Source organism: Anolis carolinensis, chromosome 5, assembly GCF_035594765.1.
Source record: "Anolis carolinensis isolate JA03-04 chromosome 5, rAnoCar3.1.pri, whole genome shotgun sequence".
NCBI classification, from domain to species: domain Eukaryota; kingdom Metazoa; phylum Chordata; class Lepidosauria; order Squamata; family Dactyloidae; genus Anolis; species Anolis carolinensis.
This window is the reverse complement of record NC_085845.1, coordinates 55,306,062-55,331,051: the sequence shown is the minus strand read 5'-3', so window position 1 is coordinate 55,331,051 and position 24,990 is coordinate 55,306,062. Positions and strand designations below refer to the sequence as shown.

The window sequence follows — 24,990 nt, the reverse complement described above, 5'->3', positions numbered from 1 at the left end:
TCTAGCATTTCTCAGTGCATCTTTTTAATTTTCTATTTTTTTAAATTCATACATTTGTGAGTGTTTGTTGCACACAGTGCAATATTTTCCAGCTATTAGCTATAATCATTTCTCAGATAATATATTTCCATTAACAGCCTACTATTTGAATTGTACATTCAGTAGAGTCTCACTTATCCAACATTCGCTTATCCAACGTTCTGGATTATCCAACACATTTTTGTAGTCAATGTTTTCAATACATCATGATATTTTGGTGCTAAATTCGGAAACACAGTAATTACTACATAGCATTACTGTGTATTGAACTACTTTTTCTGTCAAATTTGTTGTATAACATGATGTTTTGATGCTTAATTTATAAAATCATAACCTAATTTAATGTTTAATAGGCTTTTCCTTAATCTCTCTTTATTATCCAACATATTCACTTATCCAGCATTCTGCCGGCAGGTTTAAGTTGGATAAGCGAGACTCTACTGTACATATAAAGGTATGATAGGTTCCAGATTAATGTGTTTCCTCCTTGTATACAGATTTTTTAGATTAATTTTACCTTGAGATATTGGATCATTGGTTGCCATTCCTTAACAAAGTTTTCTAAAGGTTTTCCTCTTAAGAGTACAGTTATTTTATCCATTACCTGCAAATACCTGTAATATGTTTCCAGTGCTTCTAATGAAAGCAATCTTTTTCCTCCCTAATAAACCAGGGATTTGCACTGCATTTGTGCCCATTAGCTCCAGTTGTTTCGTTCTGGACCTGGAAATACGCCAGGGAGTGGGAGCCAAGGGCTCGGGCATGGCTCTGCTCCAAGGACTGACACTTTGAATATTTCTGCACTATATACATGAATGTGTATTGTCAGCATCAATGCGTTTATATAGTGAAATCAACGTAAATAATGGCTCAGCCCCACACTTCAGTTTCATTGATTTCAGTAGAGTTGGGTTGCTGTGATTTTTTCAGGCTGTATGGCCATGTTCCAGAACCATTCTCTCCAGACGTTTCTCCTGCATCTATGGCAGGCATCCTCAGAGGTTGTGAGGTCTGTTGGAAACTAGGCAAGTGGGGTTTATATATCTGTGGAATGTTCAGGGTGGGAGAAAGAACTCTTGTCTGTTTGCGGCAGGTGTGAATGTTTCAATTTGCCAGCTTGATTGGCATTAAATAGTCTTGCAGCTTCGAGGCCTGGCTGCTTCCTGCCTGGGGGAATCCTTTGTTGGGAGGTGTTAGCTGTTCCTGATTGCTTCATGTCTTGAATTTCTCTGTTTTCTGAGTGTTGTTCTTTATTCACTGTCCTGATTTTAGAGTTTTTTTAAAAAATACTGGTAGCCAGATTTTGTTCATTTTCATGATTTTCTCCTTTCTGTTGAAATTTTCCAAATTCTTGTGGATTTCAATGGTAGGGTTATTACTGCCTTATAAAGGTGCCTCTACACTGTCAAATTAATAAAGTTTTGACAGCACTTTAACTATTTATTTATCGTGTCAGAAGCAGATCGAGGGTATAAGTTGTAATGTATTTGAAAACACAAACTAAGTTTTTTTAAAAAAACTTTGGCATTATACTAAGTGTCCTTTGACCAGAAGCTGGCCACTTGGAGTGCCTCTGGTGTTGCTGTAAGAAGGTTCTCCAGCAGAAGGTCTGTGGTTTGCTCTTCTCCACACTCGCAATTTGTGGATTCCACTTTGTAGCCCCATTTATTAAGCTTGGCTCTGCACCTCGTAGTGCCAGAGCACAATCTGTTCAGTGCCTTCCAAGTTGCTCAGTTTTCTGTGTGCCCAGGAGCAAGTCTTTCATCCAGCAGCAGCTCCTGATTGAGGTTCCGGGTTTTAGCCTGCCACTTTTGGACTCTCGCTTGTAGCACTTTAACTGCCATGGCTGATTGCTTTGAAGTTCTGGGAGCTGTAGTTTGGTGAGACACCAGCATTCTTGGGCAGATACAAATACAACTCCTGTCATTCCATAGCATTGAGCCATGGCAGTTGAAGTGAGGTCAAACTGCATTAATTCTACAGAGTAGATGCATTCTAACAATTGATCTCTCCTCCACCCCCACCTCTTCCTCCTTTACTGCCACCACTCCGAAGACTAGTTCTGTAGTCAGGGGCAAAATGAATGAAATCAGTGCAAAATTGATCCTTGGTTAAGATCATGCTCAAAACCATGGGTCAGATTTGCATATCTCCAACTCTCTTCATCAGGGAAGATGTTATTATTGAACAGTGGAGTTATTATTAGAAGGTTGGGGTGACTGAGAAGAAGGAAAAGGATATGAGGATCCTGAAATCAGTGTGGTTTGAAGACATTGGCCCAGACTTTGATGGAACCAGGTTCAGTGACAGGGTTGGGGAACATCTGGTCCTCCCCATGTTCTTAGGATGCAACAATCACCAGAAAAGTCAATGATGAGAGTTTTGATTCAATAGTATCAGGAATATTGTAGTTCCTTCACTTTGTGGTGTAGTGACAAAAATTGGAATCAGACGTTGAAGATTGTGACACACTGAGGGCCAGAGCTTGAAAAAGCTCCTTGCAGTCATGCTGGCCTTAGAAGTGTCTACACGCAACTCCGGCTCTTCAGCTTAGAAATGGAGATGAGCACCAACCCCCAGAGTCAGACACGACTAGACTTAATGTCAGGGAAAAACCTTTACCTTTACCTTACCTTAAATCAACTCAGTGTCATGACACACCTGAGCCAAGACCTGGAAAAATTACTCTTTTTCTTGCAACTTCCTAAATGTACTTAGTTATGACATACCTGTGTCCAGAAACTAGAAAAGTTCTTTTTTTTTTTTTTGAATCACACCTCTTCTAACCAAAAAGTAGTTTCACAAGTCTCACCTTCCTAAGCTCTGCCTGGTATCATTAGCATAAACAAACACTCAATAGTTGGCTCTCCCTTCTTTCTCTCTCTCGTTTTACCTTTTTTGCGCAGGTAAAATCCATTTTTTTCTCAGAGACAAGTCACTTTCCTTGTCTACCAGAGCATTGCAACCAGCTTCAATAGACAGCTAAGGATTTTGCAAATTGTAATCCAAACCCTAATTTCAAGTTCGGGATTTTTCTCCTAACTAAGTCTTGATGAAACACATTTTTCCCATGTAGGCAACAGAGCTTGCTTCCAAGAAGCTGCGGCAAACAACTTCAGCTCCTATCCAAAGTATTTTTGGTTTAGCTGGTTTTCTGGATCCAGTTGCCTGAGTCTTTTCAGTAAGTTGACAGCTCCCTTCCAATCTGCATTTTCAGTGGAAGGAGCAAGGCTGAAGCCTGGCCAAGGGCTGCCTTTTGCCTGTTGTCTCGGAGTGGAAGCAGGTTGCTCATGGTGACAGTCAAAATCACTCTGGATAAATAGGAAGTGATGGCTGAGTTGGTTCGTTTCCCTCCAGGAGGATGATTGGTAGCTCACGCTTTGGCTCAATGGCTTAGGAATCTAGGCGGTTTTTGGGAAACGAAGACTAAGGCTGCACCTACACTATAGAATTCATGAAGTATGACTCCACTTGAACTACCATGGCTCAATGATATGAAATCATGGGAATTATAGTTTTACTAGGTCTTTCACCTTCTCTACCTAGTAAAAGTACAATTCCCATTCAATGCCAGGAACAAACCAATAACAAATCAAACCTAGTTCTAAAGAAATCCATATGCTTCTTGTTTTCAGATGGTTATTATATTCTACCCTTCTTTGTAGGAGGTCAAGGTGGCTAACAATTTGCATAGAAAGAAACAGTTTAACTCTCCGTTTACGAATATCTAATGTCACATGATTATCCTAACATAGGGTTTACTTGCCCTGAGTTATTCTACACCAGAATGATATTTGGCTGAACGTAGCAATTTTCTACCTAACTCCCAAAGAAGGGCAAACACTGTTACTGCTTTCCAAAGTTCACAACAGCAGTCAGATGCTATTTTGGCATACCCTTGCAGTCAATCAGTGACCAGGGAGGCGAAGCTGTGCCCCAGAGATCCTGGCTTCTCTTGTGTACTAGAGCCAAGAGTTTTGCACAAGGACATATTGGTTGCTCCTTGTGCAAAAACTTTAAAAGTACCTAAGTTGGCAGTTAAGGATTCCGGCAAAATTTTCAACTTTTATGTAATACTAGCTTGGATCTCTGGCGGTGCCCAGGTTATTTGAAAATTGTTTGTTTTTGGATGTGAGGTAATATCAGTTTGATCATATGTTACACTAGAAAAAAACTCAGTCTTTCCTGTTGTTTATTATAAATGCTGCCATTAGAAAATGCATAAGTATGTGGCTGAACTACAATTCCCAAAAATCTTGGGTCAGTCCTCCCAAAACTACCCCAGTATTCACAGTTGGCCATGTTGGGTCTGTGTTCCAAGTTTAATCCAGATCCATCACTTGCTGGGTTCAATGTTCTCTGGATAAGGGTGAACTACAACTCCCAGATTCCCAGGATAATCACCCCAAAACAGTGCCAGTATTCACACTTGGCCATGTTGAGTCTGTGTGGCAAGTTTGGTCCATATCCATCATTGGTGGGGTTCAGAGGGCTCACAGAATACAGGTGAACTATAACTCTCAGAGTTAAAGGTCAATCACCTGCAAAGTCCACCAGTGTTCCCAGTTGGCCATGTTGAATTTATATATCAAGTCTGGTCCAGATCCATCATCAGATGGGTTCAGTGTTCTCTGAATAAACGATAACTCCTGGATGTCAAGGTCATTCACCCCCCCAAACCCTGCCAGTATGTAAATTTGGGCATGTTGGATCTGTGTGGCAAGTTAGTTCCAGGTCCATCGTTGGTGGAGTCCAGAGTGCTCTTAGACTACAGGCAAACTATACATCCCAGGACCTACGACTCCTATAAATCATAGTGAATTATCCCCAAACCTCTCTAGTATGTTCATTTGTTGATCAATTCTTCTGTTTGCTGTGTACCATAGAAAAGGGCAGGAAAGGGTTAGGGGAGAGGTTAGGGAGTCATGCAAATGGAAAGAAAACTGGGATGTGCTTGCTGTAACCTGCAATGTCCTGGGAGGGAGTGACTTGATGGCTCCTTAGCACTGGGAACTACAGCTTGTTTGTGGAGGCCAGAGGCTGACACCTGTGCCACATACACACATACAGATTTTCACTTTTATTATGTGTATAGATACTTGCTGGGGTGCTAATGTTATAGGGCCTCTTAAACTTCGTCGGGCTTAATATCTCAGCATGCTTCAATCCCATTCTGGTTCCTCAGTGTGTTTCACACTCTATCAAAGTAAAAGATCTTACTTTTTACTGGAAGAAATCCAATGTATTTCGAATGGTCTTTGGATTTGGCTGATGGCTCCATAAGCCTCCAAGGACAACATGCCTAAAATACCCTAAAAGCAGCAGATCCTGTCTGACCTTGGAAGCTAAGCAGGGTCAGCCATGGAGAGAACTTGGATGGGAGACCATCAACAAATACTAGTTACTATATCTAAGGAAGGAAATGGCAAACCATTATTATTGTTTTAAAAAGTCTTTTGAAATTCATGGGGTTGCTGTAAGTCGACAGACAATTTGAGGGCACATGGATGGCCCTTGTGGTCTTCTCCAATTTTGTGATTTAAAGCTGGTTGCAAAAATCATGCACAAGTGTACACTATAGTTTACTTTAAATGAAAGCCTTCCTAGGACAGAACATCATTTGAATCCAAACTGACTCTCCCCAAGCTGACATAAAAATTAAAAGTCAAATTGGGTTTTGGTGTCTGCTTGGTCCTGCCATTAAGAACACTTAGGGATTCAGCTGATTTTGAGTTTTATTAAAGGGAGACATATTGTGAATTGAGTTGCTGTGAACTGTGAGTTTTCCAGACTGTATGGCCATGTTCCAAAAGTATTCTCTCCTGACGTTTTGCCTACACCAAAGGTTGTAAGGTCTGTTGGAAAGTGGGCAAGTTGGTTTTACATATCTGTGGAATGTTCAGGGTGGGAGAAAGAACTCTTGTCTGTTTGAGACAAGTGTGAATGTTGCAATTGGTCAACTTGATTAGCATTTAATGGCCTTGCAGCTTCAAAGCCTGGTTGCTTCTTGCCTGAGGGAATCCTTTGTTGGGAAGTGTAAATTGGCCCTGATTGTTTCTTGTTTGCTGAGTGTTCTTTATTTACTGTCTTGACTTTAGAGTTTTTAAAATACTGCTAGCCAGATTTTGTTCATTTTCATAATTGTGAATTATTTTGATTAGCAATGCACTTTTACACCTAGAAAGGGGGAGGATTGGGGAATTATCTGCCTCAGGTGTAAAAATAGTTTGACCAGACTTTGGTGTTACACACTTTGGAGAAAGATGGGTGAAATATGTTATTCTAGTTCAGGCAGTAAGGTTCTATCTCAGGCAGCAAAATATAAATGGATGTAAATGGGGTATGTAGTTTTCCATTTATAGGAAACCTCTACTGTTCATCTGTCCCAGCCATAAAAAATGGGACCTAAACCTAAAAAATAAAATAAATATGGGAAGGCTTCTACACAAGTCAGCAAACTGGCATCTTGACTGATATGTTTCATTTTAGACTATGCAGTGTGCCCTAAGCATGTTTATTTGTAAATATGGCTGCAATATTTGGAATGCTGTCTTTTTTCTACTGATGTTTGTGGGGCTTAATTCCAAGTAGGTGCACAGAAGATTGCAGTCTTAAGTGGATTCATTAGGTAAATTAATGAATTAAATTGGAACATTTGGATTATCAACAAAGCATTCCCTAATTAATCAGTGAGCAGCTTTGTTTTTGTTTTTAAAAAGGTGAGGGAGTAATCCATATAAAAATTGCAGATTCTGTTTCACAGGAGACAATGTCTTTTTGCGTGAGAAGGAAGGAGGAAGGCCAGCCCCTAAAAAGTTACCTGCTTCAACATATGTCTACATTGCTTTTGTTCTATTCAGGAAAGGTTTTGTAATTTACTAACCTACCTTTAATATGAGATTTTATGTACAGTAGAGTCTCACTTATCCAACATAAACGGGCCAGCAGAATGTTGGATAAGCGAATATGTTGGATAATAAGGAGGGATTAAGGAAAAGCCTATTACACATCAAATTAAGTTATGATTTTACAAATTAAGCACTAAAACATAAAGTTTAACAACAAATTTGACAGAAAACGTAGTTCAATATGCAGTAATGCTATGTAGTAATTACTGTATTTACAAATTTAGCACCAAAATATCACGATGTATTGAAAAGATTGACTACAAAAATGCGTTGGATAATCCAGAATGTTGGATAAGCGAATGTTGGATAAGTGAGACTCTACTGTATTACTGTAAGATTAGTGATTTGAGCATTGGACTTTTGTTTTGTCAGGAGCAACATGAAAAATTGCAAGTTGCTTTTGATGTGAGAGAATTGGCCGACTGTAAGGATGTTGCCCAGGGGGATGCCCAGATGTTTTGATGTTTATACTATCCTTGTGGGAGGCTTCTCTCATGTCCCTGCATGGAGCTGGAGCGGATAGAGCTCATCCGCACTCTCCCCCGGGTTGGATTGAACCGGCAACCTTTAGGTCAGCAAGGGTTTAACCCTCTGTGCCACTGGGGGCTTCAGCGTTGGACTAAGGCTCCATGAAACTAGGATTAACTTAGCCATGAAAACTCACTGGGTGAGCATGAGCAAATCACACACTCTCAGCCTTAGAGAAAGAAGTGGGGGGGGGGAGCAGCTACACCGACAAAGATGATGTAACTGTTATTCCCTGAACATCCACATGAAGTTATTTTCCTGGGCCCGGTGGTATTCAGCATCTTTATCAAGAACTTGGACAATGGAATAGAGAGCATGCTGATTAAATTTGCAGATGACACAAAATTGGGAACGATAGAAAATATTACAGAGATCAGGATCAGAATCCAAAATCACCTTAACAGATTACAGAGTTAGGCTAAAACTAACAAAATGAATTTCAACAGGGAGTAATGTAAGGTACTACACCTCAAAAGAAAAAAATGGAATGCAGAGCTAGAGGATGGGAGACACCTCACTTAACAGCAGTATGTGCGAAAGGGATTTAGGAGTCTTAGTGGACTACAAGCTGAACATGGATCAACCGTGTGATTCTAGGTTGCACCAATGGGACTATAGTAGTGGTTCTCAACCTGGGGTCCCCAATGTTTTTGACCTTCATTTCCCAGAAATCCTAACAGCTGGTAAACTGACTGAGATTTCTGGGAGTTGTAGGCCAAAAACATCTGGGGACCCCAGGTTGAGAACCAGTGGACTATAGTGTCAAGATTGAACAAAGTCATAGTCCTACTCTATTCTTCTTTGGTCAGACATCACTTGGAATACTGTGTCCAGTTCTGGCACTGCAATTCAAGAAGGATATTTCCAGGCTGGAAGATGTCCAGAGACAGGTGACCAAAATGACAAAAGGTCTGGATCCAGAAGCCAAGTCCTATGAGAAATGGCTTAGGGAGCTGGGTATATTTAGCTTGGAGAAGAGAAGGCGAAGAGAGAATGTGATAATGGTGCTTAAACACCGTTATCATGCTGGGGAGGAAGCAAGCTTGTTTTCTGCTGCTCCAAAGACTAGGATACATAGGAATAGAGTAAAATTACAGGAAAAGAGATTCTATCTAAATCTTAGGAATTATTCTCTGACATTAAGGACTTCACTACATGGGTGAAATTACCCATCCTAGGGTGCTTTCAGCACAATTCGGGGATGGAGCCTGCTGGATCCCATCAAATGATGTACAACTACATCCGGTGGGACTCCCTCCCCAAATTGCTGAAAGCATCCTAGGATGGAGCAACAAGAACATGGGAGGCTTCCTGTGTTCTCATTGCCAAGTGTGGAGAGAAGCTGAGCAGCAACGCTTTCCGCCGTGAGACGGGAAAGTGGCAATATCGGGTGTGGGGTGACAGATTCCCCCACTGCCCACAGATTCACTGCGATGCCTGATGAATCCCCCCTGCTTGCCCGCGTTAGGGTATCTAGTGTGATGAGGTCCTAAGAGCTGTTGAATAGTGTAATATACTGCCTCAGGTGATGGAGGAATATTTTCTGAAGATTTTTAAACAGAGGTCGTCAGGAGCACTTTGATGGTGTGTTCCTGTATGGCAAGGTATTGGCCCTTGTAGTCTCTCCCAACTTTATAATTTTATGATTCTAAGAGTATGTTGGTGGAGATCTATGCTCCACCAGAAGGGATGGCATGCCACCTCAGTATCCGAACCCTTAAGGCCAGGGAAGGAACAAAATATAACCTTCTTGAGAATCTAGAGCAGGCATGGGCAAACTTGAGAATCTAGAGCAGGCATGGGCAAACTACCGGCTGTTAGGAATTGTGGGAGTTGAAGTCCAAAACACCTGGAGGGTTGAAGTTTGCCCATGCCTGACCTAGAGGCTACTGTATAGCCCTAGCGAATATTGCCAATGATAAGGAATGTTGGGAGTTTCCATTCATCAACATCTGAAGGGATGCACTTTCTCTGCCCTTGCTCTCATGCAGCTCTCCAGATGTTTTGGGTCGGCAACTCCCATCATGGTGTCTAGGGCTGTTGTGACTTGCAATCCAAAAGCATTTGGAGGACTGCATGATTCACATCCTCACCCTGAACTGTGTATTAAGTAGGACAGTGCTGTTAACCTTGCCCTCCACTTTGGGTTTTTAGCATGTTGAATCAACTGACCCTTCAGATTGGATTTGAGCATTTCAGAAAAGGGAAGCATTCCAGGTATTTGCCATCCACTGCGTGAATCAAATGTAGGTCAGTTAACTGCTGAGTTCTGTTTCCTTTGATCCTTGGGTTGTTTGTATTCTGCCTCTCCATAAATGGGCAAGTGTAGTATAAAAAGAGGTGGCTCTGTTGTGTGTATCTGTTTGAGTTCCATGGGTAAATATTGATTTCCTTGCACTCTCTTAAAACCCCCTTTAATTTCCATATTTTCCTTTTTGTTCACCCCGCCTTTCCCCTGCTAGACATCAGTTCTAACTGAGATTAAAGAGAGCTGGGGGAACTTATCAGTGTTTGGTCCTGTTGCTCTGCCAGGAGAAGCAGAAATACTAACTAGGAAAGCTGTTTGCTTCTTGTAAGAGCTGCTTTGGGAAAAATCTTTGCTTAAAAGTGTCACACTTGTCCTTCGGCTCTCATAAATGGAGAGTTTTAACAACAGAAATGACAGAAAAAAAATCAGTCAGAAGGATTAACAAAGAAGAGAATATAAATGTTGGAGAGGTTTGGAGAGAATCAGCAATCACAACAACAATAAAATACAATAGAAGTGTATCTCTGACAACTTAGTTGTGATGTTACGCACCATCCTATCTGGGTGTGCACTGGAGTTCAATGAGGCTTACCATACTAGCATGTATGCTTCAGCCTAAGTGTTTCTCTGATGGTTGTGCTCCAGATTCCTTCTGAAAAATAAAACAAAACTGAACAGCAGAAGGTTTTTTCCTTTTTAACATGAGTAGCAAACAAGAACGTGGAGGAAATTTGGATTAAGTAAATAGTGCATAAAGTGTTGACCCCTCAGTGCCATGAGGATGACAACCTTATCGCAAAGGCCTCATCACAAAGGCTTTGCCTGGCTTAGCAGAAGAAAAAGAGAGCAGTGGGGTGAATCCATCGCCCCATGTACAGCTCCCTCTCGGCAACGCTTTACCCATCACACGTGGGAAGGCTCCATTGGAGTGTGATGACTCATGGGCCTTGTAGTCCTGCTCATGACATTGTAATGCCTGATGAAGAAGAAAACTTGGGTTTTTTACCTTCCCAGTCAGAACTGGAATCTTCTCAGCCAGATCTTTCCCAGGCAGATCTGGGAACCTTGCACCTGCAAGAAAGTTGTGTCCCAGAAGTATGTCAAACAAACCCTGAGCCTACATCTCCCGTGTTCTCTCGCCATGAGTTTTGTAAACAACAGAGGGGTTTGGAAGCAGCTTCGCGCAGGAGTGCTAGAATAGCAGCTAAGAATGTAGCCAATTAAGCCTGCTTTTCGTGAGAATCTTTAAGGAGTCAAACATCTGGTCTCAGAGTTTAGCTTTCGTTTCTGGTTCCCAGAGAACTGCTTCGGCGGGAAAGTTAGACTCTATATAGGTGTTTTACCCGCGAAGTAACTTCGCGGAGTCAATTCGTCAGCCTCCGGAGCGAGTTGTGTCTGGACAGCGCGCTCCGTTTCAAGCCTCGTTCCTGCTCAAGCCTTGTCCTGGTTTCCAGCCTTCGCTCCTGTTTCCCAGCCTTTGTTTACCTACGGACCTTGCCTTGTTTCCCAGGACTAAACCTTGCCTTGTTTCACGGATTTTACCAAGCTATTCCACGGACCTTGTTCTTGTTCCTCGTTACCTTGTTCCACGATTCAAGCCTTGTTTCAAGTATCAAGTTATTTCCTAGCCTTGCTCAAGTTCATGGACTAAAGGACCTTGTCATCTCCCCTCACTTTGCCTGGCAAAGTGAGTGTTTCGGTTATTGGATTACAACTTTGGACCTTAATATTTTATATTGGACATTGCTTTTTTGGACTAATTTTGACCTTTCCTGAAAGGTCTGCTTCTGGACTAACTTTTACATCTGCTTTTATTAACTTTATATATTTCCTTAATAAAGATATTAGATAGAATCTGGCCTCTGCGTATGGTTATTGGTGCTCTGTTGCCTGGGTCGTGACAGTTTGACTCCGCCACCCATAAGCACCAATTAACCAAGGCCAGAATGTCTACCGGAACCGTGCCGGGTGGGCAGCCGCTTACCTACACCATCGACAAGGATGAGGTGGACCGAATCCGTGATAAGCTCAATGCACAGGATGGGGAAATAAAGGGTTTGAAGGAACGCGGAATCCGTCTTCCGGCCATGGCGTTGCCAACCAAGTTTACTGGAGAAGCTTCTAAGGTTCATGTTTTCCGTCGCCAATGCCAAGCTTATCTAGAGGCCCGTGCTGCCGAGTTTCCCCAAGAAGACATCAAGGTGGCGTGGGTTTACAGTCTCCTAGACGGGCCAGCGGCCAACTGGGCGACGGCACTGTTCGACCAAGCCTCTCCACACCTAAGATCAGCGCAACGCTTCTTGGACCACCTTAAGGAGACTTGGGGAATCGAGGACAATTTGGAGGCAGCCGGTCACAAACTCCGCCGCCTCTTCCAAGGAGACAGACCCATGTCTCAGTACATAGCCGAGTTCCGAGTGCTGGCCCACAACACCGGCTGGAACGATGTTGCCCTCAGAGGACAATTTCGGGAGGGTCTCAACATTGAAATGCTGGAGGAAATCTCCAAGGTGGATCCTCCCCAAACGCTTGAGGCACTCATCGATCAATGTTTACGGGCTGAAGTCATGATTGCCAACAGGAAACAGTGGGTACGAGGCCAGAGCGGTAGAGCTGGGGCAAAACCCCCCGCTCCCGCCAGCGTTCAGCCGCGCCCAGTGTGGAGACCCCCACCACCATCCCCATACCCCAGAGGGGGCGAGGAGGTGCCGATGCAGTTGGGCAATGTGCGTCCCAGATTAGATGCCGCCGAGAAGGCCCGCCGCCAACGCCTAAATCTCTGTTGGTATTGCGGAAATGGGGGCTACTTCGCCAGAGAGTGCCCAGCCAAAGGGAAGCCCGCCGCCCGTCTTGCGGCGGCGTCCTCCACGGAGACGAAGGTGTCTGAGGCGGCTGGCACACAGCCGGCGGGGGAAGCCAACGACCGGGCGTAGAGAGGCTCGCCAACCCGGTCAAGAAACCCATTCAAGAGCCGCCAACCGGGGTCCTGTTCCTTCTAGTGGTCACCTTATGGTCAGTAAAAAGGGGACCCGTCATGATCCACGCCATGATAGACTCAGGAGCTACCAACAATTTCATTGATAGAGAGTATGCCGACTCTCTGGGATTACAATATCATGACTTCAAGAATGCCCGTGTGGTGCAAGCCATCGATGGCCGCCCTCTCAAGACGGGCCCCGTAAGCCAGTGGTCGGAACCCACCAGGATGTGGATAAGGGAACATATGGAAGAAATTTCCTTCTTTGTTACCGAGGTTCCCCATTTCCCTGTGATTTTGGGGATTCCATGGCTGACACTTCACGACCCAAGCATCTCCTGGACCAACAGAGAACTGCAGTTTGCTTCAAAGTACTGCCAAAACCATTGCCTCGTAGCCAAGGTCTGCCATGCCACAGACACCGAGCCCATTATCACCTTGCCAAAGAAGTACTCCGAGTATTGGGATGTATTCAATGAAAAAGAAGCCGAAAAATTACCCCCACATAGACCTTATGACTGTGCCATCGACCTGGTGGAGGGGGCCCCAATCCCGCGAGGGCATCTATACTCCCTGACTGAACCAGAGCAAGAAGCTCTCAGGGAATTCATAGAGTCAAACCTTCGTAAGGGATTCATTAGACCCTCTCAATCCCCAGCCGCCTCCCCAGTGATGTTTGTGAAGAAGAAGTCAGGGGAACTACGCTTGGTGGTGGACTATAGAGCATTGAATAATATCACCAAGCGGAACAGCTATCCCCTGCCCTTAATCTCGGATCTACTAGACCGACTTCGAGGAGCCAAGGTTTACACCAAGCTGGATCTTCGGGGGGCTTACAACTTAGTTCGCATCAGAGAAGGGGACGAGTGGAAGACCGCCTTCCAGACTAAATTCGGATTATTCGAGTCCCGAGTTATGAATTATGGATTATGCGGAGCTCCCGCAACGTTCCAGCATTTTGTCAATGACATTTTTCAGGACTATCTAGATAGGTTCTTGATAATCTACCTGGACGATTTTTTGGTGTTTTCTAGATCACAATCAGAACATGAGAACCACGTCAAAATGGTGTTACAACGATTGCGGGATCATGGACTTTATGCCAAGCTGGAAAAATGCGCTTTTGATCTACAAGAGGTAGATTTCCTTGGATACCGTATCTCGCCTCTAGGGCTCTCCATGGATCCAGCCAAGGTTTCAGCAGTATTGGAATGGCGGGCGCCAACTAACAAGAAGGAGGTGCAGCGATTCTTGGGGTTCGCGAACTATTACCGCAAGTTCATTCCAGATTTTGCCCGCTGGTCTGACCCAATCACTAGCTGCATCCGTGGAAAACAGCCCTTCCGCTGGACTGATCAAGCAGAGAAAGGGTTTCAGCAACTAAAGAAATTATTCACGTCCCAGCCAATCCTTCAGCATCCAGATCCTGAAACCCTTTTTGTGGTGCAAGCGGACGCCTCTGATGTGGCAATTGGGGCTGTGCTCCTACAACCGGTGGGAGATCACCTTCATCCTTGTGCCTATTATTCTCGTCAACTAACCGCACCAGAGAGGAACTATACCATTTGGGAAAAGGAACTATTAGCCATAAAGGCAGCTTTTGAAACTTGGAGACATTGGCTAGAAGGGGCCAAATTTCCCATTGAAGTCCACACTGATCATCGGAATCTAGAACATCTAAGAACTGCCCGCAAGCTAAATCAGAGGCAGCAACGTTGGGCTTTATTCTTTGAACGTTTCAACTTCCAGATTCATTATGTGACCCCAGCCCAAACCAAGCAAGCAGACGCCCTGTCACGTAAACCAGAATACGCTGCAGGACGTAAGGAGACCCTTGAATCCCAACTATTACAACCCGAGAACTTTGCCACGCTCACAGTGGGGAACACCAAATCCACTCCCATTGGTTCAACTTCCTCTACTCCAGGGCCCATCTGTGCTCAAGAAATCAGGGCTAGTCAGCAAGCAGATGCCTGGGCGCAGGACCAACTTCGTCAAGGTCTGCATTTTCCCTTTTCGCTTAAAGATGGACTGCTTTGCTATAGAAATCATGTTTATATCCCACCCGGACCGGGCAGGGAAAAAACACTTCGTCTGTGTCATGACTGCAAACCAGCAGGGCATTTCGGACTATTTAAAACCATGCATCTGATCCTAAGAGATTTCTGGTGGCCCAAGATCCGCAAAGATGTGGAAAAATATGTCAACACCTGCCCAGTATGCCAGCGCTCCAAGATAAGAAGGGAGAAGCCCTCAGGGCTTCTACACCCCCTTCCTACCCCATCTCGCCCATGGGAAATAATTTCTGCGGATTTCATCACTGACCTACCACCTTCCTGTGGATTCACCACGATCCTAGTGGTGGTGGACCTTTTCACCAAGTTAGCCCATTTCATTCCCTGTGAAGGCCTCCCCACGGCCAAAGAGACTGCAGATCTATTCCTTCAACATGTTTTCAGACTACATGGATTGCCCAAGAGTTTGGTCACAGACCGTGGATCTCAATTCACCTCTCGTTTCTGGAAGGCACTACAAAAACTATTGGGCATAGACTCTCGTTTATCTTCAGCTCATCATCCCCAAACAGATGGGCAAACGGAGCGCACCAATGCCACTTTGGAACAGTATCTTCGCTGTTATGTAAACTACCAACAGGACAATTGGGCTTCTCTGTTACCACTGTCAGAGTTTGCCTACAACAATGGAGTTCAAGCTTCTACAAAAGAAACGCCGTTCTTTGCAAACTACGGCTTCCATCCACGTTTCTTTCCCCCTGTCATTGAAACTTCAGAAGTTCCCGCAGCAGAAGATTGGCTGCAGGAACTCACAGCGGTGCAACAACTTTTGCTCCAACAACTAGACCAAGCCAAGGAGGACTATAAACGTCACGCGGACAAACATCGCCAACCGGGCCCCGAAATCAAGGTAGGAGATCGGGTTTTTCTGTCCACTCGCTTTTTGCCCTCCCATCGCCCTTGCCGGAAGTTGGATGCCCGTTTCATTGGCCCCTATCCAGTGGTAGCGCAATTAAACCCCGTGACTTTCAAACTCCAACTCCCGCGTTCAATGCGCATTCACCCAGTGTTTCACCGCTCCCTGCTCCTTCCGGCGGATGGTGTGCGTCCTGATACAGACCAACCGGCCCCCCCTCCTGTTTTGATGAATGGGGAGGAGGAGTTCGAGGTTGAGGACATTTTGGATTCTCGCTTTCACCGCCGCCGCCTACAATATCTCATTGACTGGGTGGGTTTTGGCCCTGAAGAACGCTCTTGGGAAGACGCCTCCACAGTCCATGCTCCTGATCTAACCCGTCGCTTTCATCAAACCTATCCCGCCAAGCCGCGACCTCGCGCCTCGGGGAGAGAGTCCCAGTTTGGGAGGGGCCTTGAGGAGGGGGATAGTGTGATGACTCATGGGCCTTGTAGTCCTGCTCATGACATTGTAATGCCTGATGAAGAAGAAAACTTGGGTTTTTTACCTTCCCAGTCAGAACTGGAATCTTCTCAGCCAGATCTTTCCCAGGCAGATCTGGGAACCTTGCACCTGCAAGAAAGTTGTGTCCCAGAAGTATGTCAAACAAACCCTGAGCCTACATCTCCCGTGTTCTCTCGCCATGAGTTTTGTAAACAACAGAGGGGTTTGGAAGCAGCTTCGCGCAGGAGTGCTAGAATAGCAGCTAAGAATGTAGCCAATTAAGCCTGCTTTTCGTGAGAATCTTTAAGGAGTCAAACATCTGGTCTCAGAGTTTAGCTTTCGTTTCTGGTTCCCAGAGAACTGCTTCGGCGGGAAAGTTAGACTCTATATAGGTGTTTTACCCGCGAAGTAACTTCGCGGAGTCAATTCGTCAGCCTCCGGAGCGAGTTGTGTCTGGACAGCGCGCTCCGTTTCAAGCCTCGTTCCTGCTCAAGCCTTGTCCTGGTTTCCAGCCTTCGCTCCTGTTTCCCAGCCTTTGTTTACCTACGGACCTTGCCTTGTTTCCCAGGACTAAACCTTGCCTTGTTTCACGGATTTTACCAAGCTATTCCACGGACCTTGTTCTTGTTCCTCGTTACCTTGTTCCACGATTCAAGCCTTGTTTCAAGTATCAAGTTATTTCCTAGCCTTGCTCAAGTTCATGGACTAAAGGACCTTGTCATCTCCCCTCACTTTGCCTGGCAAAGTGAGTGTTTCGGTTATTGGATTACAACTTTGGACCTTAATATTTTATATTGGACATTGCTTTTTTGGACTAATTTTGACCTTTCCTGAAAGGTCTGCTTCTGGACTAACTTTTACATCTGCTTTTATTAACTTTATATATTTCCTTAATAAAGATATTAGATAGAATCTGGCCTCTGCGTATGGTTATTGGTGCTCTGTTGCCTGGGTCGTGACATGGAGCCAGCACAACATGGGAAGCCTCCTGTGTTGTGAGAGAAGTGTCTAAGGACGCTTCCACCCCAATTAGGGGCGGGGCATCCACTGGAAGTCACATGATGTTGTTTGATGGCTGGCATGGGCTCCGTCCCCCAAACAGGTCAGAAGCGTCCTAGGATGCTGAATTTGGTGAGTGTGATGAGATCATGATTCAGTTACCATGACTGTTTTTAGCTTAACTAGAAAATTTCATAGTAGAGCAAAGCTTTCCAAACATTTCACGTTGGTGACATACTTTTTAGACATGCATCATTTTGTGACACAGTAATTTCTATTGTATTCTACTAGCAAACCGGAGGTTAAACTAATCCCCTTATAAAAGATATGGACATAGACATAAATTGTAATAATAAAATGTATGTAGATTTTTAATTGATATTTTTAAAACATGCTTTATTGTTTATTTTACATGGACTCAGGGGTTTCTTGTTATGTTCATGCGAGACACCTACACATGGTAACTGACACACTAATGTTTGGAAAGCTCTGTAGTAGATGATTCAAATATGTCTTTAGCATGACAGCTAGATCAATCTCGACAACTCAATTTTCATAACACACTTTCATGCAACTGGGGGCCTATTACTATACCAAATTCAGCCTACCAGACCTGTATTGTGTTTTTTGAAGTACCAGGTAGACACTAAACATCATCAGATGGTATGAAACAGTGCTTAATGAAATATCCGATGTGTATGATGGTTTGCAAAGATACTATATGTATGTTAACTGGAAAATCAAATGCGTGAAGCCGATCGGCTGAGTTTGCAAGGACCTGGGAATTAGTTTGTAACTGTTGCTGCCCTGCTGCTGGAGAACCGGTTTGAACAGGTTTCTCTGTGTGTACGTAAGTCTACTGAGTACTGGCTGGAAAGAAGATGGCTCTGTACTCAGAGAGGCCTGATTATTTCTGAGACCTTGTTTACTTCTGATCTTCACTGAAACAGATTTATGGACTAAGAAAGGACTGCTTATGACTACTGATTTCTGTAAGCAAACAGAGGTACTATTGTAAATACCATTGTTCTGTTGAGGTCTTGGAATCAGTAAATGTTCCTGTGTTATTTGTTCTGCAAAGCTGAGTGGTGCATCATTATGCAGGGTGTCTCTGGGACACGTAAGAGCTTCTATCTATCATCCACAATACACAACAATGTGGGGACTAGGAATTACTTTTTTCCAGTATTCTGGGCTATGATAAATGCCAACTGAATATGATAAAAAATCTTTCCAGGAAACTTACCAAAGACTGCAGCCATCACCAGTCCAGTGAGTAGCATTAATGCAACACACTCTGAATAGGCTACCATACATAGTTGATCATTATCTTTCACAAAGCTGGAGCTGGGGGAACTTACCAGTGTTTGGTCCTGTTGCTCTGGCAGGAGAAGCAGAAATACTAACTAGGAAAGCTGTTTGCTTCTTGCAAGAGCTGCTTTGGGAAAAATCCTTGCTTCAAAGTGTCACACTTGTCCTTCAGCTCTCATAGACTGAGAGTTTTAACAACAGGAACAACAAAAAATCAGTCAGAAGGATTAACAAGGGAATATAAATGTTGGAGAGGTTTGGAGAGGATCAGCAATCACATCAACAATAAAATGATGAAATGCATGCATTTAATTTTGACTTCTTAGATTATTGCTTGAGTTAGAGAGTCATAGAATAATAGAGTTGGAGAGCTGGAAGAGACTACAAGAACCAATAGAGAATCAAACCACTCCTGACAGATGGCCATCAAGCTTTTGTTTAAAACCCTTATCTTAAAATGGGGTGAAAAACACATTGGGCTGCAGATTTTGTTGAGGTGAAACTCACATCATCCCTTATTATTGGCCATGCTGGCTGGAACTAATAGGCATTGAATTTCTTGAGAACTACAAGTTACCAATCCTGTCTTAGAGCTTGTCTTCATTGTAGAAAAAAATTGTACTCACCTTGTAGGTGTTGTGATCCTGATACTTAGTGTTCTTGAAGATTTGCTTGAAATGCAGTTTGAGGTGAGTAAACCACGGGAAAATGTATGGCCACTTGTAGCTGTCTCACCATGATGCATGTGGTATGAGTAGCATTAATGGGTTATTGCAAGGGCGATGCGGACCACGAAAATGTGTCACTACACTTTTTTTTGTCAGTGCAGACAAATCTGAAGAGACATTTTCTTGCAACTCCAGCTAAATTACCTGACTATGTACGCATCTGTAGATGGCCAGCTGACCTTATACTTGCTTGGTTTGACCTCCAGTCCTAGGTAAATTTGTATTTTTAGTTACCCAACACTCTGAATACATACTGAAAGCAGAGTAAAATAAACAATAACTCATTGACAATAATATAAATGTTTTCACTCACTTGGAAAGCAACTTTCTAGGAATAACATTATTTTCTACCTAATAATGAGTTTTGTGAAACAGTACAAGGATGATGTAGCACTACATCAGCCTAATTTATTCCAGGAAAAGAAAACATTTTAAATCATAACTATTTTGGTGCTATTTTTGCAGTGTTAAGAAGTACTGCAGTAGTGTTTTCAGAATGCAATTACCAAGTTTTACTATAATGAAGATAACTTTTCTACCTTTATTACATGCTTGTTCAATGTCATGGGGAAAGGAAAAAAGTTATGTAGGCTCATATTTTTTTGAAAACTTTGTTCAAAAACTAAGTTTTATTGGTAACTACAAATAAAATTGCATTAAAATATTAATGGATTACTTCTATGCCTTCATGGAAGAAAATTCAAATCAATCCCAATATATAGCCATGCCATATAAAGTAAAATATCATGAAGAAGAGCACTTAATGAAATGTAACAACATCTATCATAACTAATTAACTAATAAATATTTTCAAACATGCAAACTTCTCTTAACCCCCCCCCCCCCAAAGGCTAGAATTATAACATTTTTTTCATACAAATAGTGCAATTTGAATTTTCCTTATTGAGCTAGTCCTCCCTCCCACCTTCCTCTCCCCAAATCATGAAATCAATCCCCATAAGTATAGATTTGCTTCTGAATAATTCCATATTGTTTGTATAGTGGATCAAGCGTATCCATGAAGTTTGGTTCCAAGACCCACCATGGATACAAAAAATGTGGAGAATTACAACCCATATTATTAAATTGTGGCAATATGAACATGGATGTGTCAATATGTCTGTGTTCACATAGCTGCATTTACAACGCAATGACCTGTGGCTATTGGAAATGACTGATCTGGATCACGCAAATGTGGAAGGCCCACTGTAAGATACATTTGAACTTCAATGTGCCTTTGACTACTTAATATCTAGCCTTTGCACTTTATTACCAGCCCCGTCCCTGCAATATATTACACAAACTCTGGCTCGCCCACTGTCAGGACCCAGGCTACAGAGCACCAATAACCATGCGCAGAGGCAAGATTCTATCTAATATCTTTATTAAAGGAATATATAAAGTCAATAAAAACAAGTGAAGAATATAGTTCAGAAGTAGACCTTTCAGGAAAGGTCAAATATAGTCCAGGAAAACAATGTCCAATATGTGATATTAGAGTCCAAAGTTAAAATCCAATAACCGAAACACAAACTTGCCGAGCAAGTGTGGGGAAATGACAGGGTCCTTTAGTCCAATGGAGCTTGACAACAAGGCTGGAAACAAACTAGATTCTTGGCAAACAAGACTTGATACGTGGCAGCAAGAGGCAAGAAGCAAGGACGAGGTCCGTGGCGAGGTCCGGGGACAAGGCAGGCTTGGAACTAGAACAAGGTCCGTGGCAAGGTCCTGGAAACAAGGAACTGGAGTAGCGTAGTCCACACACGATCTCACTCCTGAAGCTGACGAATTGACTCCGCAAGGATTTCCTTGCGGGTAAACACCTATATAGGATCTTGTTTTCCCGCCAAGGAACACTTTCCCTGGGGAACAAGAAGCGAAACCCATACTGTGTCCAGATGCATGACTCCTTAAGATTTCCCAAGGGAAACAGGCTTAATCAGTAATTGTCTGGCAGCGATTCTGGCGCTTCGGCGATTCACCTCCCTAGCGCCTCTATCTCGATTATAATTATCCCGGCGAGAGAACGGGGGAGATTTCTGCTCAAGGCTTGTTTGGCTGACTTCTTGTGGGCAAACATCTTGCAGGTGCAGGGGCTCCAATTCTGGCTGAAACAGTGGGAAACCCAAGTTTTCCTCTTCGTCTGCCACAATAATACTAGGAAGGGGACTACATGGCCCATGAGACATCACACCCTCATAGCTCTGACCACACCCACTGTACTCGACAACTGGTATCAGTTGTTGTTGAGTTCATGTTTTTATGGTGTTTTACATGTTTTTATGTGATTAATGCCTTGTAATGCAAATGTATTTTATGGTAATGTATTTTAATTTTTGTTAAACTGGCTCGGTCCTCATGTAATCCACCCTGAGTCCCTTTGGGGAGATGGGGTGAGATATAAGAATAAAGATATCATCATCATCATCATTATCATTATCATCATTATTATCAGTACTACTACTACTACTACTTCAAGGTCTCCTTGTTGAATAAACAAGCTTAATATTGGGCTATGGCCCAGAAAATATATGGCTGATGGGAACTGCAGTCCAACAGTATCTGGATAGTCATGTGTTACCCAAAAGTCAGCTTGTTTCTGTCCTGAAATTTGAAAACCCTTTGGAGAAGTTCTTGCCTCATATGTCTGTGGGTTAACATGAGTCTAATTGCTTGCTTTGAGTTCACTGCTACACAATTAAACAATGCAAGGAGGAATATATGGGTTATTTGTACGGATACTTCAGAAAAAAATAGAATGAATTTTAGGAATTATTAATTGATGGCCTCCTCTGAATGTAAATCTGACTGCTAATTTGTTCATTTTTGACAAACATTTCATCTTTGAAAGCAGATTGAGCCAAATTGCTCTATCCAGTTGAATAATTTAAAGATATAAATAATTCAAAATGAAAACTTATTGAGATTAGCTAAAATAAATAAATTAGAACTTTCAATTTTCATTTTAAGCACAAAATAAGGGAGTGTGTCTCATCAATCTAAGTGTATAAGTCAACATGGTTAATATTACATGGCATACGTCTGGCAGCAAGATGAAGGAGTTCCCTGGGTAATGGTCCAAAATATTGGCATCTTTTCTTCCAATTGTGCAAACCAACATATAAATGCCTTTTTTGTTTACCTTCACAGATTGCACAAGATTTCAATGCAATATGAAAATGCCCATGACAACTTTTGTTGGGAGACTATGGTTTGTGTAATGAGAAGAAAGCTGAACTCTTCAATGTACTTCTGAGAACCTGTTGCAGAATCAGATTATCAGTGTGCTCCTAAATTGGGAAAACTCCAACATGAATACATCGCTTCTCTCCTTGGCAGGAAACTATTCTTTTCAAAATGTTTCTAAAGAGACTTCTGGCCTTGCACACTTCCAGAACGATGACTGTCCTGTGCCTTTGGTGATGGTCTTCACCTTGGCCCTGGCTTATGGAGGTGTTATCCTTCTTGGCCTTTCTGGAAATCTCGCCTTGATCATCATCATCTTAAAGCAAAAGGAGATGCGCAATGTGACCAACATCCTCATTGTCAACCTTTCCTTTTCGGACCTCCTAATCACCATCATGGGTCTCCCCTTCACTTTTGTGTACACTTTAATGGATCACTGGGTCTTTGGGGAGGCCATGTGCAAGCTGAATCCTTTTGTTCAGTGTGTCTCTGTCACAGTATCGGTCTTCTCTTTGGTCCTCATTGCTATTGAACGCCATCAACTGATTATCAACCCTCGAGGATGGAGGCCAAATAACAGACATGCCTATATAGGAATTGCTGCTATCTGGATCATAGCTGTGTTCTCCTCATTGCCTTTCCTAATATATCACATTCTAACCGATGAACCATTCACAAATCTAACAATAGAGGCATACAAAGGAAAATATGTGTGCATGGATTCTTTTCCAATGGAGTCTATCAGGCTTTCATATACCACTGCTCTCTTGGTAATGCAGTACTTGATCCCCCTGTGCTTCATATTTATTTGCTACTTAAAGGTAAGCAGAAACCTGTTTGTGATGTGCCGGACCTGTTCTTTGTTCTATCAAAGGAATATCTTTAGATTATATTGTATAATATGGTTATTCAATGTGTTGTTGAAGGCTTTCATGGCTGGAATCATTGGGTTGCTGTGAGTTTTCCATGCTGTATAGCCATGTTCCAGAAGCATTCTCTCCTGACATTTCACCCACATCTATGGCAAGCATCCTCAAACTACAGGAAAGGAGATTCCACCTGAACATCAGGAAGAACTTCCTCACTGTGAGGGCTGTTCGACAGTGGAACTCTCTCCCCGGGGCCGTGGTGGAGGCTCCTTCCTTGGAGGCTTTTAAGCAGAGGCTGGATGGCCATCTGTCGGGGGTGCTTTGAATGCGATTTCCTGCTTCTTAGCAGGGGGTTGGACTAGATGGCCCATGTGGTCTCTTCCAACTCTACTATTCTATGATTCTATGATTCAGTGGTTGAGGGGTCTGTTGGAAACAGTGAGGTTTATATATCTGTGGAATGTCCAAGGTGGGAGAAAGAACTCTTGTCTGCTTGAGGCATATGTGAATGTTGCAATTTGCCACCTTGATAATAATAATAATAACAACTATTTTTGTATCCCACCTCCATGTCCCCAAAGGGACCCGGGGACAATCCCCACAACATAGTTAAAATGTGACATATTAAAATTCATAAACAACCTCATAAAACAATATAAAACAAAACATGACACAGTATAAAAACAATAATCAGCAACAACCAGTGAATCTGAATTAGCATTTAATGGCCTTGCACTTTCAAGGCCTGGCTGGTTGCTGCCTGGAGGAATCCTTTGTTGGTGTTCCAGATTCTTGTCTGGAATTCCTTTTCTTTTTGAGCGTTGCTCTTTATTTACTGTTCTGATTTTAGTGGGGTTTTTTTTGGTTATTGTTTTTGAATTCTTGTTTCTCCACAGATATACATGCGCTTAAAAAGAAGGAACAACATGATGGATAAGATGAGAGATAATAAATACCGATCCACTGAAACAAAAAGGATCAACATCATGCTGATTTCTATTGTGGTTGCATTTGCGGTATGCTGGCTGCCTCTCACCATCTTCAACACAGTCTTTGACTGGAATCACGAAATTCTTCCTGCATCTTGCAGCCACAACTTGTTGTTTTTGATCTGCCATCTTACGGCTATGATCTCAACCTGTGTGAACCCCATCTTTTACGGGTTTCTCAACAAGAATTTCCAAAGGGATTTGCAGGTTTTCTTTCGTTTCTGTGACTTCCACACAAGGGACGATGACTATGAGACGATTGCCATGTCCACAATGCACACAGACATTTCAAAGACATCTTTGAAACAAGCCAGTCCGATCACGTTTAAAAAAATCAGTGACAGTGATGATGAAAAAATCTAATTCCCATACATATGTCATTGGGGAATGGACAAGCACAATCCTTTGAAGAAATTAGCTTCTACTCCTACCCAAAGGGAATCTTGGATGTTCATATTCATATCTCTGCTGTTCAGTTGCTTTTTTTTGCTGCTGTAGAAACATAATATAAAGAAATGTTAGCTTTATTCTCTGTGAAGCTTCTATCAAGAATCTCATCACCCTTTCAGTCCTGGAATATTTCTGTCTAAGATTAACTGTATTTATGTAAAAGAATGTAAAAAAAAATAGACGGCTTCCCCTAAGTCCTTTGGCATAAAGACTCTCTCGTACAGAACTGGATCCTTCTGCTTTGAACAGCTCTTTTTAGTCTTTTAAAAACCCTGTATTCAAGAAGCAAATGATTGTCTTGAAAGTGTTATTTCAAAACATGCAGATTAAACTGAAGCAAAACA

General features: G+C 42.8%; 1 protein-coding gene across 1 annotated transcript in view; it reads left to right on the top strand.

The window, feature by feature from the left end:
* npy1r (neuropeptide Y receptor Y1) overlaps window positions 1-24,990 on the top strand; it is a 25,484-nt gene extending 494 nt beyond the window's left edge. The window contains exons 2-3 of the mRNA XM_003221700.4: window positions 22,303-23,159; window positions 24,104-24,990. Of these exons, the coding sequence (XP_003221748.1) occupies window positions 22,464-23,159; window positions 24,104-24,559 (1,152 nt within the window). The 5' untranslated portion in view covers window positions 22,303-22,463 and the 3' untranslated portion in view covers window positions 24,560-24,990. The remainder of the gene's footprint in view (window positions 1-22,302; window positions 23,160-24,103) is intronic.